The 17,069-nt window shown below is 41.1% G+C and overlaps 2 protein-coding genes across 4 annotated transcripts in view; both read left to right on the top strand.

Annotated features, from left to right (window-relative positions):
- Positions 1-13: 13 nt before the first annotated feature.
- Positions 14-8,581, top strand: rae1 (ribonucleic acid export 1). 3 transcript variants are annotated; one of them, XM_077529796.1, is made up of 13 exons: positions 14-177; positions 620-738; positions 825-929; positions 1,031-1,123; positions 1,201-1,287; positions 1,755-1,841; positions 1,927-1,998; positions 2,077-2,184; positions 2,283-2,389; positions 2,547-2,622; positions 7,169-7,363; positions 7,444-7,529; positions 8,208-8,581. In XM_077529796.1, coding segments are annotated over exons 2-13 (1,107 nt in total). In that variant the 5' UTR covers positions 14-177; positions 620-648; the 3' UTR covers positions 8,209-8,581. The 3 variants fall into 3 exon arrangements, with proteins under 3 accessions (XP_077385922.1, XP_077385919.1, XP_077385921.1); XM_077529793.1 differs by lacking the exon at positions 8,208-8,581 and having other exon boundaries at positions 7,444-7,533; XM_077529795.1 differs by lacking the exons at positions 14-177; positions 8,208-8,581 and adding an exon at positions 257-424 and having other exon boundaries at positions 7,444-7,533.
- Positions 8,582-10,358: 1,777 nt separating this feature from the next.
- Positions 10,359-17,069, top strand: part of LOC144023887 (RNA-binding protein 38-like) — a 15,402-nt gene continuing 8,691 nt past the window's right edge. The window contains exons 1-3 of the mRNA XM_077529812.1: positions 10,359-10,785; positions 13,138-13,261; positions 15,297-15,351. Coding sequence (XP_077385938.1) covers positions 10,540-10,785; positions 13,138-13,261; positions 15,297-15,351 — 425 coding nt within the window. The 5' untranslated portion in view covers positions 10,359-10,539. The remainder of the gene's footprint in view (positions 10,786-13,137; positions 13,262-15,296; positions 15,352-17,069) is intronic.

The following is a 17,069-nucleotide window of genomic DNA, read 5'->3' as shown; positions in this document are numbered from 1 at the left end:
CCCCCAAGGTGTGAAAACCGCAAAGTGCACCCCCTCCCACGGCGTCCTACGTCACCAAACTGCGACACGGCGCTTAGCTAAACAAGCCACATTTTTTGTTGTTGTTGCGCCGACTAAATTCGTTATATTCGGCTCAACGTCGGAGACAAAATTTGGATAAAGATAAACGAATTCGGGGTACGTATACTCTTTGATAAAGGCGAGTACGTATTGTTTAAATATTGTGTTTACCGCTGTTGCTCAGGGGACGTTTGCCGGTCTAAAGTGGAAGATTTCCAGCAGGAAGCTAGCTAACGTTAGCTAGCTCAGAAGTCGTAACATTTCACACTTCGTTCTTATGTAAATAATCTTATTAGAATAATTATGGAGCTGGATCATTATTTGACATTTTGTCCTTATCTCGATTGCACTTACTTCCAAATTGGTGGGTTGGTTTTAGTGCTATTTGTTGTATCCACGCCCTCGCCGAATGCATTTTTTATTTTTATTTTTTTTTTAAACGTAGCGAGGCAAAGCCTTTGCTTCCAGCATATTTGACTTTAAAGCGCTTGCCCGTCAGAGTTGCTATTTGCAGTCCGGATGATGACAGCGTCACAGCAATATGTATTTCTCTTACCAGGTATAGATCAGGAGTTACGGTAATGCACCATGAGTTTGTTTGGCACAAATTCCGGTTTTGGAACAACGGGGACTGGCGTTTTTGGAAGCTCAACGACTGATACGCACAATCCTATGAAGGTAAATAGCAAAGTGGCTTTGCATATAGATTTGTTGGCTTGTTGCTGTGTCAAATATTGTACTTTTTGTGTGTGTGTGTGCCGTAGGATGTTGAAGTGACTTCCCCACCTGATGACAGCATCAGCTGTCTGGCTTTTAGCCCCCCCACCATGCCTGTGAATTTTCTTATTGGAGGATCCTGGGCGAATGATGTGCGTAATTGTAGGGGGTTCTGTAGTAAGCGTTTCAAGGCAAGTGTTACTAAGTGTGGTCATAGAAAATAAGAACATTTGTTTGTGTGAATTGCCATTAGGTCCGCTGCTGGGAGGTAAAAGACAATGGACAAACTGTCCCCAAGGCGCAACAGATGCACACAGGTCCTGTGCTTGATACGTGCTGGGGCGATGTAAGTCTTACCAATACCATACATGAAGCCCTCTTGTACACAAATTAAAAATATCAACATGCTTGCTTTTCATCCAGGATGGGAGTAAAGTGTTCACTGCTTCCTGTGACAAGACCGCTAAGATGTGGGATCTCAACAGCAATCAAGCAATGCAGATTGCACAGGTAATATGGGATGCATTTTGGATCCACTATTTTGATTCAGTATGTGTTCACGGGCTGGTTTAACACTGCTTGATTCAAGAGACACGGTTCTAATTTTCATGCTCTGAACTGGCACTATATATATATATATATATATATATATATATATATATATATATATATATATATATATATATATATATATATATATATATATATATATATATATATATATATATATATATATATATATATATATATATATATATATGAATTATTATTTTTTAATAAGTGCACTTACATCTGTGTATCTTCAGATTGGAATCAGGCCTCTTCCAAATATGCCAACGTAGGTGCAGCGTAAATGCACAGATTTGGTCTCTACATGGAAATAATCACACACTTGGATCTGCATTGTAAACCCAGTGACAGAGATAAAATATAATCATCAAATAATCTTTCTCACTTACAACCATTTTACTTAACAGCACGATGGGCCAATCAAGTCGATTCACTGGATTAAAGCACCAAACTACAGCTGTGTCATGACTGGGAGCTGGGACAAAACACTGAAGGTGGACTCTCCTGTGTCCTCACATTGAAATGCACGTGATGTATCTTCAACCATTCATACATGACGTGATCTTGTTTCTATTCTAGTTTTGGGACACCCGCTCGCCCAATCCTATGATGTCTCTGCAGATGACTGAAAGATGCTACTGTGCTGATGTTGTACGTTGCCTTGAAGAAGGATGATGTGTCGAGCAGGTTTTCTTAGTACATATCAATATCTCTGATCTGGCTCTGCAGGTGTACCCCATGGCGGTGGTGGCTACAGCTGAGCGGGGCCTAATTGTTTACCAGTTAGAGAACCAGCCCTCCGAATTTCGCAGACTTGAATCTCCCCTTAAACATCAGGTGAGTAGATTTTTATCATTGTCAAGAAACATGCATTCATGCTCCAAAGTGTAATATTCCGAATATGTAAGTCACTTTGACTGTAATATGTTTTGCAGCACCGCTGCGTGGCCATATTCAAGGACAAGCAGAACAAGCCAACTGGCTTTGCGCTGGGAAGCATTGAGGGACGTGTTGCCATCCACTACATAAACCCTCCAAACCCGTAAGTGTCAATACAAAAACTTGCATTTTTGTTGTACAATAGTATTTCACCAACTACTGTTTACATGATTCCATTTTCATGTTTTAAAGTAGCAGTTGATGTTATCTAATGTACAGGCAACAATCTCACACAAATGTATATGCCCATTTTCATGTAGAGCCAAAGACAACTTCACCTTCAAGTGCCACAGGTCGAATGGAACCAACACAACCACCCCACAGGACATCTATGCTGTAAGACAATTTCTTCTTATTATTATTATTCTAATTCTTCTTCTTCTTCTTCTTTTAATTCTTATGTTACTTTTTCTTCTTCTAACTCCATTACAATACGATATGACATGGCCCCCACAACTCACTTAACTGCAGGAAGTGACCACACTTATTGGTGCATTGCGGAGTTTGTCACTTTTTTACTTGAGACTGCCACCTCTGGCTTAAAGCGTAACTGCAGCCTCTGTGTCAAGCTCGTGTGAGTACATGTGCTCAAGTAAACTCTTAATATTTTCAGTTTTCTTGGAGTCTGTGTTGGAGTTTTGGCTGTGCTTGAAGCTGTGCCTCTACCGCTCCACCTCTCCCACTGGAGTGTTCGTGGAGAACACTCCACACTGAAGGGAAGATACAAGCTAGCTGATAGGCACAGTTGCAGTTAAAGTCAGGGCTTTTTGTACTTATCTGGTCATTGGTGGAGCATATGTGACATAGAAAAAGCTTTAACATTAACATTTTAAACTACGCAATGCATTTTTAAAGGCAGTGCCAATAATATTTATGATCTTATGAGGCACATTCAGGATTGTAAAATCAGATGGTATGTTGTTGTTGGTATTATTAGGGATGTTCAATAGTACTTTTTGCCCCTACGAGTACTCACCTCTTAAGTAGTCAACGATACGAACTATCGATACCACTGGTACTTTTAATACATAACCCACCCACCAAAAAAAAGAAAAACCTATATCCTAATACAGTGTTCCCTCGTGTATTGCGGGTATTACGTTCCAAAAACTACCCGTAATAATGGGAATCCGCGTTAATTAAAACTATAAAATAAAATCCCATTATACCAGTGTATATATATATATTTTTTTTTTGTTTACTGTATAATGCTTTTTCATTTTGGTATGATTTTTACTTTATTATCAATGCTTTTTCGTTCATCCTATAAGTTCTTTTTTCATTTACATTCATTTTTTCCAGTAAAAAGTTTTTTTTTTTTTGTTTTTTTTTTTGTTTTTTTTTGTTTTTTTTTTTGTTTTTTTTTTAAAGAGCTCAGAATTGTTCATTCGGTAGTCTTACCGATTCAACGTCTTGTCATCATTGCTTTTTTTTTTTTTTTTTTTTTTTTTTTTTTTTTTTTTTTTTGTGTGTGTATGTGTGCGTGCGTGTGCGTGCGTGCAAATACGTATAAATTTATACTCATTCATTCACCTAAAACCTTATAAATATCCCATTACCCTTCGCCTTAACCAGGTACTTCAGAATCTTGCCAGAGTCGTGAGATTTAAATGGTCAGGAGACCAGAGAAAAGGTCAGAAAAAAAAAAGAAATAAAGAGAAAAGAAAGGTAAATCAAAGTGAAATCCAGCACCGACCAAACACTTCCTGCCTTCCCCATGATTACAAAATCAAAGTCTTACGCCAACCCCGGAAGCCTCTAAATTCCAGCAAATTTAGCGAGATCTCAAGAGCCCAGAGGAAAAACTAAAGAGAGGAAGGAGGGAAGGATCGATAAGGCAGAGTGAGATCAATAGAAGCCAGTACATCCAATCCATCAAAGTGAAGTCCAGCACCAACAAGACCCCTCCTGCGTGGTTACAAAACCGGAGTCTTATGCCAACCCCAGAAACCTCATACTTCTAATAAATTAAGATCTCAAGTGACCAGAGGAAAAACTAAAGAGAGGAAGGAGGGAAGGATAGATAAAGCAAAGTGAGAACCACAGACACCAGCACCAACTGATTCAAGGGGCTGTGGGAGGGAGAGGGTACTTCTGTTGAGTTTCAGTAGATTCTGGTGCGACGGATCTGGCATGCATAAGGACCACCACCAAAGAAAGAAGCCGTCAACCGCGGTCCAGCAAAACGAGCCCGTATCCCCCCCAAAAAAATGAATATGTATATGTGTGGTGCATTAAAAAAGGGAATGGAGGGACAAAGTGGAGGGGCAGGGACACAAATGGGGGGGACCACAGCGCTGCCAGGCACTGCAGTCCATCCCCTCTGATGGCTCCCCGCCCCAACTCACCCCTCCCCTTGGACGTGAGGTGCATTAAAATTGGAGGGGAGTTGAAGGGTGAAGACGGTGTTTCCACCCTTCCCCACCCCACCAAGAAATGTGTTGTGTGCCCTATGTGTATATTTACAAAGTGTATAGTGCAAGCTAGTGAAGTGAGTAAGAGGAGCGACCAGCGGGGCCTCACCCAACCCGGCGGGTGTAGGTGGCGCGCCCGCCCCCCAGCACCCCCACCCCCACCCGCTCCCCACCTCATCCACCCGGCACCACAATGGGCGGACAGCCAGCGCAGCAGGGCTACCGGACAGCCCACCGGCCACCGGAGCCCGCCCGGGGCGCCAGGAGTTATACCGGAGTGGGGCAGGCCCAGGGAGAGGGAGGGGGAGGGGCCGCAGGGCAGACAGGGAAGGGGGGGGGGGGGGGGGGGGGAGACGACAAGAAGGCGAAAGGGCGGCTGCAGGGCAGGAGGCGGGGGGGGGGGGGGGGGCGACAAGGGAAAAGGGACCGGGAGGCAGAGGAGGATGGGCGGGAGGAGGCGAGGAGGGAGAGGCGACGGGGGGGAGGAAGGGGGAGGGGAGAGGGAACCACGGGGCACACCGGAGGCCCACCCGCCCCGAACCGCGCCGCCGGGCACGGAGCAGCGGACCGCGCCGGGACGGCACCGCCCCGGGCACCAGGGGAAGCACCCCAACACCGCACCCCACAGGGGGCCCAGGGAGCGGCCAAGACGCAACCGCCACCGAGCAGACAACGGGGGGGGGGGGGCAGAACCACCCCCGCCCGACCACAGGGGACGGCGTCAAGAAAATTGACTAATTAGCATGCAGTAACACCAAGTGTTGATGCTTAGTGCCCACTAGAAATAGATCTTAAGGAGTTATTGAGTATAGTGTCGTATAGTGTGGTATGCTCGAGCCCACTAGCAGCAACTAGGTTCCTGACTATATAAAAATAAAAACAATCAGATACAAAATACCAAATACAGAAGCAGCGAAAACAGAAGTTGTAACGATGTGGTGGCTCTCGTTAACAGGCAGAATCTTGGCAGGATTAAGTTGCCAAATTGAGATTAAAATATTTTATGTACATAGACCATATTTGTTTAAATCTTGATACTTGATTTTTATTTAAGGCAGAGATTTTTTCCATTGAGATATAATTTATTAGTAAGTTTAACCAGTGGTCGATATTTAGAGATTGTTTATTTTTCCAATTGACAAGGATTATTTTTTTAGCAATAGTAAGGGCTATAAATATAGATTGAGATTGTTTACATGGTCGCTCAGTTATTGTTAAGTCACCTAGTAAACACAATCTTGGAGATAAAGGAAGCCTACAGTTTAATATATCAGCGAGCTTTTCCAAGATTTTAGTCCAGAAATGCAGCACTGGAGTACATGACCATAAAGCATGAAGATAAGTATCGGCAGTGTTTTGTGAGCACTGGAGACAAATGTCGGAGTCAGAGAGTCCCATTTTTTTCATCATATATTGTGTAATATATGTTCTATGAAGTATCTTATATTGGATAAGTTGCAAATTTGTCTGTTTGGTCATTTTAAATACATTTTCACAGATTTGGGTCCAAAAGTCTGGTTCCGGAACTATAGACAAGTCTTTTTCCCATTTTAAAGTCGGTAAATACGTTTTATTTGTGTATAAAAATAACTTATATATTTTTGATATTTTCTTTATTGTTTATTGTCTTTATTTCATCCTATAAGTTCTTTTTTCATTTACATTCATTTTTTCCAGTAAAAATGTTTTTTATTTACTTATGACAGTATACAGCACAGTATCTTTTTTTTTTTTTTTTCATCATGTTTTTTCGTTTTGGTATTATTTTTAGTTTATTATGAATACTTTTTCATTCATCATTTGTTTTTGTTTTGTTCCATTTAAAGTCATTTTTCCCCATTAAAAGTATGTTGTTGTTTTTTTTTAAATTTACTTGTTATACAGTACAGTATATATTTTCTATCTCCGGAATGCAATACCGTGGAGTGACGGGACATACACGGTTGGAAAGGTCTCATTGAGACGAATCCGCCGATGCCCGTATGTCCCCATTCGGACATAGGGTTCGAGAGATACAGCCGCGCAAAGACAAAATAAATAAATAAACAAAAAAAACAAAAAAAACCTTTAAATTGCATTATATTAATAGTCGTTTTCTACTCTTTTAATTTGTCGTTCCTTATCATAAAATGGCCACAATATGCTGTCGTGAGTACCGGTACCTTGAAATAAGGCCGGGTATCAAGTACTGATACCTTATATCGGCACTCGCCCATCTCTAGATATGATTATGAATATGGGCAATAAATGTATAGAGCATATTACTATGCATACAATGATACAATTGATTGGTGTATTTATCATCCATTATGTCAGGATTATCCAAGCATACATGAGGCAGTTGTTGAGATAAAGGAATCGTGAATCAATGAACAATAACTTTTCAAAATGGTTTATTGAAGTACAAAGCTGCTGAGGTAGAAAGGGGATGACAACAAATAATCAATATGGGTTTTTTTCTTTTCCAGGTCAACGCCATTTCCTTCCATCCTGTTCACGGGACGTTGGCGACTGTCGGCTCAGACGGTCGCTTCAGTTTTTGGGACAAAGACGCCCGCACCAAGTTGAAGACATCGGAGCAGCTGGACCAGCCCATCACGGCCTGCTGCTTTAACCACAATGGCAGCATCTTTGCATATGCTTCCAGCTATGATTGGTCAAAGGTAAGATGTCAACATGTTTATTTTACGTAGCATGATGTTAGAATGTGAAAATGCATTGAGGTCACTCATGATTTCTTCAGGGCCACGAGTACTACAACCCCCAGAAGAAGAACTACATTTTCTTGAGGAATGCTGCAGAGGAGCTGAAGCCTCGTAACAAGAAATGGTGAGAGGCCGACGACGATTGTCCATGAGCCCGGAGCTCGCCGGATGGGATCCGCACCTCGTCTATGCACGTGTGACTCACACTGGGTCTTTCTGATCACCACCGTGTAGCCCCGAGCATGCGTGGATATGAGCAGAAACGCTGATTCCAAGCCACTTCTTCTACAAGCAGCGGTTCTAGCAAACTGGTTCAGTGGGAATACGTAGTGCTTTTACACAAGTGACTAAAATCTCTTTGAAGGCTTGTGTGGTTTCGACATCTGTAGCGTGTGCAAGCTGCCTTTGCACTTGGGCAGTGAGTGGGTTGATAATGGAGCTTGCAGGTTTTTGAAGCTATCTTTGCAGTGAGGCGTAGTATACTGTGCTAAATGTTGTTTGGCTATTTATAAAATATTATATATATATATATATATATATATATATATATATATATATATATATATATATATATATATATATATATATATATATATATATATATATATATATATATATATTCATAAGCATACAGAATTTTATTGACAAATCATTGGACTTGAGCAAGCAATATTTTACAATAGCTATTGGCGACCACCATTTTTGTACTGTTTATTCTGTGCAAAATTGGACATCATATATTAAATAAAGAGCCTCAAATAAACTGTTCCTTTTTACTGTCTGCCTCCTATCCTTTCTATAGATTCTTCTTGCCAAGTCGCATCTGGTGTGGGGAAACACAGACAACCAGATGCTTTAGTATGCGTATATACTCAAGAAAGATTCCTTCCGTTTTGACAAACACCTGGACCAGCTGCTGTGATGCTGCTTCCTGTCCATGGACCAATCAGAGAGGCCTACACAACCCAGTGCTGGTGACAACTTCTTGGAAAAATTGTCGTATAAGTGCATATATATGGAACATTTGTCATTCATTTACATCTGGGTATGCTTTTCTACTTTCTTTTTTTTCTTTATTTTTACACCTCTCCAAAGACTGTCCATTTTTAATTTGTTGTTACTCTGTGGTTCATCTCTGGAATGTTGCTGTAAAATAAACAAGTGAAGATACTTTGATTTGTATGTATTTATTACATCCGTTATCTGTATCACTTGCCCTCAAGAAGGACGATGTGCTTACCACTTCTAATGCCATTTGTGTGTATTGTATTTAACATACAAATGGTAGGCTCACTCATATTACTGTATGATTTTAAACCAGTTACGTTAGCGTTATTGGGACATAAATCACAAATGGGAACGGAAATGTTTGGGTTTACGCTTGTTTTAAGCAAGTTGACCAGCAGGTGGAGCGTGTTGACTGTTTAGCTCTTAACTGAAGGATGTTAGGTCAAGTCACACACCTAAAGGACAAATGAGATAAAAGATTCTTCAGACAGGTTGAATCCTTTTAACGTTGGGGCGAAGCAGCTGTGAAGTGGGGTGGGGGTTGCCACAAGAATATAAATGAGGTCACAACAAAGGCCACATGTGAAAAGTGAACAGGGTCATAGTGCACAAGGTGTGAATTAAAAGCCATTTTATGGAGGTTATTAGAGTATCACCTCACTGTGAGCTTGACCTTTGGTACTTAGCGGTGGGGCTCCAAGCCGCCAAGGGTGGGAAGATTTTTCGGCGGCTGCGCTTCTCCCTCTCCTTTCAAAGTCAGTAAGCAAGTGGTACCACTTTTTGCAGGGTGTTAAATGTAAATCCTTAGCCCAGTGCAACCCTTTTAGTGTTTGAAGCAGCTCATTTAAGATGCATACCAAATATGGACATACTTATTCACCCCTCACCAAAAGGTGGCGTGGCTCCATTACTTTGCAATATGGAAGATGGATATTAGAGTACTGTATGTTGTGACAACTGTAAAACCCCAGTGTGACTGATCACATGATTTGGGTTGCGGCCCGGTGAGTTTAGTGGATCCCAGAGTTAAAAGCAAACATGGTGAATCAGCATTGAGCTGTCATGCTGCAACACAAATGGAATAAGCTGCCAATAACTGAAGTCAGCCCCAAGTGTATAAATCCAGGTAAGCCCCCCATACAACGTCCTTCAAAACATTTATGCAATTGAGCTTTCCATAATTTTGTTCTTGTACTGTATGTTCTTTTCCTGAATTTACTACTTTTTATTTCTTTACTTTTAGAAATCTTACATTTTTTTGTTTGTAGATGCCTTTAAGTGATGTATTTTTAATTATGTAAAGCACATTGTTTAATTGCATCTAAAATGTGCTATAAAAATAGTCAGGGTACACCTTGGGGTGGTTACCAGTGACCAAGAGAAAGATTGATAATCACTAGACAAATATTTTCCGTCCATTTTTGATAGTGTCTAGTCAGGGCTGCAGGTGGGCTTGAGCATATCCCAAGTTGGCTTTGGTGAGAGGTTCACACTGGATAACCGCCATTCAAGGGCAGGGAAAGATTGATGAAATAAATTAATTAAATAAATAACAATCTAGTTTAGTACGTCTAATTTATCACTCGCATAAACGCATATTTTGTTCTAAAGTCCGTACGGTCACTGTCGTGATGTAAAGCAAATTCATATTATTATTTCTTTATTATTTTCATGTGTCAAATAGTTAACCACAGTATTTTATTCATAGGTATTGTGTCCGCTCCACGTGGACATAGTTACTTGTTTAGAGAGAATGGGTCAAGGCACCGTTTTTTTGTACAGTTCGGAGTCTCTGAAGGACAAAGGCAGGTGCAGCGGGGTTTCCGAGTGGGCGGGGCGAAGGGGAGATAATGTTAAGAAGTTGGCACGCAAACTCTAATGTGATTGGTTAAGAGTTGTGCGGGGGCGGGCCCACATTTCTGGCATATAAAAACAGTCACCACTTCTCCCCCCAACACTCTGCCAGTTGTAACCGAGACGGGAGGATCCTTCACATTAGTAAATTAGATAGCGGTCGCCAGCAGGTTGTTTTACGCACAGCACGTTGAGTCTGTGTACTCTTACTTTATTTGTTTTTGTCACAAATGCCGGGCCGCCATTAAAGCGCAGTTAAGTCAGTTTAGCCAATGTGTGCCTCTGGGGGTCTGGCCGGCTCACCGATGCTTCTCCACCAGTTTATGAACGGAGCCCTGGAAGCCATGCATCCCACAGCGCTCCAGAAGGACACCACTTTTACTAAAATCTTCGTCGGCGGGCTGCCGTACCACACCAACGACGCTTCACTGCGAAAATACTTCGAAGCCTTTGGGGACATTGACGAGGCTGTGGTGATAACCGACAGGCAGACCGGCAAGTCCCGAGGATATGGCTTTGTAAGTAGAACAAGATAAGTCAATCACTTCTCAGCGTGATGAAATAAACAGTAACACTGCCCTCATTTGCCGAACGAATACATTGAATTTGCCTTTCAAACACTATAGCATGATTGCTTGTCTTGTCTGTCTGCCTTTCCACGTGTTGATTTTTTTTTTCTTTCCACGTGTTGATGTTGATGTCCTCGTATGATGTCCGAATAGAGCCATGTCGACATTATGCCTTGTTCATGTAACTGAATAGTCTTTCGATCTTAATGGGGATGAGTGCTCACACAAGTTAACTAAGAAGATTATATTTCCACATATGTCTGCCCCCTAACCCCAAAGACAGCCCCATTCACCCCTGAACAACCCTGGCTTATGGCTTAAGTGTGGGAGAGTCTGTCTGCTCATGGTTTCTTTATATGGTTATTTTGGAGCAGCAGCAGTGGGAGAGTTTGACCTTGTACAGTGTGCCCTCCATTGTCATAGACGGAAGCGCTTGCATTGCTCACCGTTTAGATGATTTACACTGCAACTTGGCTGCTTTGGAAGAAATTGTTTTCATCCTGTGAATGTGCGAATACTCTGACGATCTTATCTTTTGGAAGCTTTAGTAAGGAGAACCGGCCTAAGTTAACCCCCCTTCAGATCACAAAATGTCAGATGCATAAATAATGATGGAATTGTTTAACAATTCAGTGAACAAAAAGTGTCCTTTTACATTCTCTCAGGCCTGGCTAATAGGTGACTTATCCCGTCCGTTCCTGCCAGATAAAACCGGCCATTCTCCCTTTGACACAAAGCACAGAAGCCATGTGAGCAATGCAAATATTTACCAGAACTCTGGAGAGACCCATCAACACTAGTTCTGTCAGGCCAAAGAAGGAATGGAAAAGTGTTGTGTGTGTGTTTACAGGCCGTATGGAAGACAATTGCTCCATGTTTACACATCAGCTCCTAAACCAGAGAAAACTGTCCTGCGAGTCTTGTTGCTAACGGTTGAGCGCGGAAACTGGTGTTACCTGTCAAACAGGCTTGTTGGGATGTGCGTGCTGTCAGCCAAGCACGTGGTTAGTTGACCAACAGAAGACAACCTACTAATTTTGGTTGGGTGCGGTGGGTGTAAACCAGCAGAAAGGGGGCGGGTGGGATGCCCCAAAGCTGAGCTCACCTTTTATCCAAACACACTTCAGAGGTAGATTAGTGTGACCCCCACAGCAAGCCTCCACACAGTGTAAACAAAGCCTCGTTCCTTCCTGTGTTCACAACACAGACGCCGGAATGCGCTTTTTGTCGCCTTGCTGGTTTGGAAAATGCCCTCTAAAACAATGATAGCCATGGCCCACATTCATTCGACTCAGTGAGCCGACTGAAGCTACTGAGCTGGCAGAGCTTGGCAATCAAAACAGAAGGGCTTGTCTAATGCCTGGAGGGAGAGAGGAGGGGGTGGACTTAAGACGAGCTCCTTAATATTATGTCCCTAATTGGATAACTTCCTTAAATGTTACTCCGCATAAATCCATATTTCAGCAGGTGTGCCAATGCTGCTCTGGCAGGTTTGAAAGAAAAAGCCATGGAGTTTGTTATATTTTAATTATAGGAATGCCATTATGATTTTTTTTTTTTTTTTTTTTTAGTAATGCTTTTGGAGAGCATGACATGCAAGCTTCAGTGCCTTTATGAGAGGTCCCCAGTTTATGAACTGTTATAAAAGAAAAAAATAAAGTTGGGTGAAGATGAACTCAAAATTTCACGGCAACAAACTAATACAATTTTAAGTTGGGAAGTTCAATGAGATATTTTAAATTTTGCTATTGTGAAAATTTACTTTACCCCCATTTAACAACAAAGAAATAAGAGTTTACAAAACTGTAGTCGCTTGTATTTTCTCACCAACTTAAAGGAAGAACAACTCAGCAATGTTCTAGCTTTGTTGTGCTAACTAATATTATTGACACTAATTTCAATAACTTATATTGTGAAGTTGTTTCAACTTAAATGAACTATGTTTAAGTGAATTGAGGAATTTCATTTAGACATTATTGCTTTGCTGCCATCTTGTCTATAGGCAATTACAAACTTTTGTAGGTCAGGTCACGTGTTGGGTTTATTTATTTATTTATGTATTTATTTATTCATTTATTTTATGCTAGAGGTCGAGCAGGGATATGGTCATAGCTGATGTCGTGATTGTTCTTATTGCAAACTAGTTGAAGCTGAATCAACAGTGCCACTGCTGGTCGCAGCCAAAGTGTGCACTTTTTTTTGTTTGTTTTTTGCATCAGTCGCTTCAAGACATAACTTCGGCCAAATTCAAGTTTTAACAATTAATCATTTATTCCTTCCTATTACAATATTGCTCACCAGGTAACAATGACAGACCGAGGGTCAGCTGAAAGAGCCTGCAAGGATCCCAACCCCATTATTGATGGGAGAAAGGCTAATGTCAACCTGGCCTACCTTGGTGCCAAGCCCCGCAGCATACAAACAGGTGGGACATTGTATATACTGTATACTTTTTTTTTATGTATGTATTCACAAAATCAGTGTTCCTACCCTGATCCAGCTCGAGTTATGACTGACTTGAAGGATCAAACTACCTGTACAGCCTGTTCTTAATAATAGAGGTTTACATACATGGGGAAAAACGTCTTACAAACAGGTTGCATAACTATGGCATGCCCTAAGGGAAATGTTTTTAAATCATTGTGTCTTTCAAATCTAATGACATATCAGCCACGTTTCTACTACAGTCAACCCTCGCAGAAGATTGTTCAGATGCTGCTGCAATAGTTGAAAAACTTCAATATAGAGAGGCCGCATAAGAAAAATGTTTAACTCTTAACTTTCACCTCTTACACATACTTTATTAATAATAATAATAATAATAATAATAATAATAATAATAATAATGCATCAGATTTCTATAGCACTTTTCTGGACACTCAAAGACACTCAATCACTTCTAAACTTGTTAAAACACGCATTTGAGTACTTTGTAAAGTATTCCTTAATTCTCACTCTCACTTTTGCATAGTTTTCCAAGTAAGAGGTGACGGTTCAAGTATTTGTCACTGCCAGTTGAAGTTTATTGTGAAACTGACACATCAAACAAAAACAAAAAAATTAGAGATTGTATGTTAAAACACCAAAAGGTTCGACCAAACCGTATTTTCACGCAAGTCTGCTAGCTTAATGCAAACATATAATGGGGAACACTTATGGAGCCTAACTGAAATTAGCATAGACCTGATGGCAGTTATCAAACTTAAAACAACTGCTACTTAAATGCACAGGTAGTACGAGCAGCATCACATACAACAAAGACAATTCCACAGTGTTTATGGAAACACAAAAATGTTCAACCAAACCACGTGGTACAACATTATTTACAGGCATACAGTGGATCTGTTCAAATGGCAGTTTTTTTGTTTTTTTGTTTTTGTTTTTTTGATACAACAAAAAAGATCATGATAAATCACTCCAAACTTATTCCACCATTAATGTGATCTATAACTGACCTATACAAAATAATCAACTGAAAAGATGTAATTGCGCAAGTGTGCACACCCTCTTTATATCTGAGTCAAAATTATCCAACCACATTTAAATTCAGGTTAAGTGGGAGTTGGCATACAACTGTCACAATTTTAATGTGCCTCTGATTCATTGTTTCTCAACCCTGGTCTTCGGGGAACACAATCCAGCCTGTTTTCCATGTCTCCCTATTCCACGCGCAGGTGATTACAATGACAGATCATCAGCAATCACTAGAGAAGCCTGATAACGATCCTCACCTGTGTGTGGAATAGGGACTGGTTAGTGTGCCCCGAGGACCAGGGTTGAGAAACACTGCTCTCATTAACCCCAAATCAAGTTGAGATGTTCTAGTAGGCTTTTCATGGTGTTTTTTTTTCTTTTCTACCAAAGTAGAAGTTTAACCTTAGTCTCATCAGACCGTAACACATTTACTGAACAACTAGTATTTGGCAGAAATTCCTTGTGTCCTTTCTGCCTCTTGGCTGTCTCCCTTACCTGTTTTGTTCTTTTCATTAATTTTGGATGGACGTCTAGTTGTTGGCAATGTCACAGTTGTATCATAATTTTCTCCATTTGATGGCGATCGTCATTACTGTGTTCCATATTATGTTAAAAACTTTTTATATTCTCTCTGCATAGAAGAGGACCATCTCTGCATCCTCTCTTGTCTTAATTCTGCTGCATTTATACATGAAGAAGAGCTCAGCGCTACACTACACTGAAAGCATGCAACTCTGAATTCAAAAACGTAATCTATATTGTTAAAAAAAACAACAACCTAAAAATGATCACTTTAAAATCCGTAATATTGTAGGGATGCGAAAGCTGAACCACAATATGGCGGGGGTTTACTGTATCGCCCCTTGTTTGCCCACAGATTGGAACAGGCCCTTCCTCTGTCTCACTCTGGTCTCTGTGTATTGTTCTCCGGTCCTCCTCTGTAAATGCAAATGTGTGTGTCTGACAGTCGACCTCGTATCTTGCAGGCATATCCATCGGAGTGCAGCCCATTCACCCAGCGTTCATCCAGAGGCAGTATGGGTAAGTGAAAGGGAGTGGGCGCTTGTTGTGTTGGACGCTTTGTGCAATGCCACTAGGCCACTATTTCTTGGACAAACAGGGCCTCTGGAAAGTACATGTCAGTTTCTGGGCCTGCTTGCAAATCCAGAGGGAGTCCATTAGCATATTTGAGTTTTCTAGGCCAGGGAGATTGCTCACATATCTGTGGTAATAGAAGGGCATTCCAGAGGTGAATGTGTGACTCACTTGTTAAGTTTTGTCAGGAGGTTATTGACTCGTCTACCCTCCTTGAGTGGGCTCGGCATCTTGGAAGCGGCTGTGTTGTGCGAACAGCGTCTCAGACATGGTCTGTTGAGCAGTTAATGAGGGTTTCACTATATTAATGACTCTACATATCACTACCTCAAGCTACAGGCAAGGATTAACTGTCAATTTCTAAACCCAGAGTACTCGGTGTATTCATAATGTTGCCTTTTGTGGCTTCACCTTTGACCCCGTATTTCTTCTAATATAAAATAGCATTCAATTTTAGATGGGAATCCAGCATTAGATTCCAATGAAACAAACAAAACAAATCTGTTGTTGTTTATCTATCAGGCTGGATTTGCCACATCTGCCCCAATGAATGAGGATTTTATTTTGAAACTAGTGGATTGTAATTAGTGGAATACAGTATTGACATTTATGGGAGATTAACTGACCTTTCAGGAGTTGCTTTGATACTGTGACAAAATAGTACAAGAATCAGAATCAGCTTTATTGGACAAGTATGTAACACAAGGGAATTTGTCTCCGGTCGTATGAGCTACACGACAGTACTGCAGTAACGAGTAACTATAATAATTGCGTAACGTGACACATAAGTATTAGGTAATGCTTAGCCTGGCAGGGCGGCAAGAAAAGCATGGCGGGTCGCCGGGCTAATAAAACGCTGTGGCAAAGTCTGAACTGTATTACAAAGATACAGTGTAATAGGAGATAGATTTTTTTTTTTCTCGAGTAATAACTGGATGTCTCAAAATCATCTATATTTTTTTTGCATTTGAGTCACATCTATCCATCCATCCATTTTCTTGACCGCTTATTCCTCCACAAGGGTCGCGGGGGGTGCTGGCGCCTATCTCAGGTGGCTCTGGGCAATAGGCGGGGGACACCCTGGACTGGTTGCCAGCCAATCGCAGGGCACACAGAGACTAACATCCACACTCACAAGCACACCTAGGGACAATTCGGAGCGCCCAATTAACCCGCCATGCATGTCTTTGGAATGTGGGAGGAGACCGGAGTACCCGGAGAAGACCCACGCAGGCACGGGGAGAACATGCAGAGTCACATCTATTTGTTTTAAAATATCTGCTGATACTGAAGCTTGATCCGACACATCGGCAATGCATTACAAAGACAAAAACAAGTGCATCCGCATTTTCTAAATTAACATGTTTTTTCTTTAAATTGAATAGATACTGTATCCCAATATCATAACTTTATATGGGTGTAAGTCAGCACTGTTTTAAATCAAGTAAATAAATAATTTCATTCTTGACTTAAGAAATAAGGAACATTCAGAAATCCAATCAGATTGGGCCAACGCTATAATAACAAAGTGTGAGTCTGTTCCAATCACATCATGACATCTATCACATCATAAACGGTCTTCGGTTGTCTTCGATTGCATATTCTGTTCGTAGATTGTTGATGGCAATTTTAATGGACTGGATTAAAACCGAAAGCAACAAGGT

The sequence above is a fragment of the Festucalex cinctus genome, chromosome 8 (genome assembly GCF_051991245.1).
Source record: "Festucalex cinctus isolate MCC-2025b chromosome 8, RoL_Fcin_1.0, whole genome shotgun sequence".
NCBI lineage: Eukaryota > Metazoa > Chordata > Actinopteri > Syngnathiformes > Syngnathidae > Festucalex > Festucalex cinctus.
This window is presented reverse-complemented; position numbering and strand designations above follow the sequence as displayed.

Bases quoted from the DNA above. Each gene is read 5' to 3' on its own strand.
- rae1 (XM_077529793.1), top strand. From the start codon at position 649: ATGAGTTTGTTTGGCACAAATTCCGGTTTTGGAACAACGGGGACTGGC. The intron at 1,288-1,754 runs GTAATATGGGAT...TTTACTTAACAG, and splicing joins AAGCAATGCAGATTGCACAG to CACGATGGGCCAATCAAGTC. The intron at 2,185-2,282 runs GTGAGTAGATTT...TATGTTTTGCAG, and splicing joins AATCTCCCCTTAAACATCAG to CACCGCTGCGTGGCCATATT.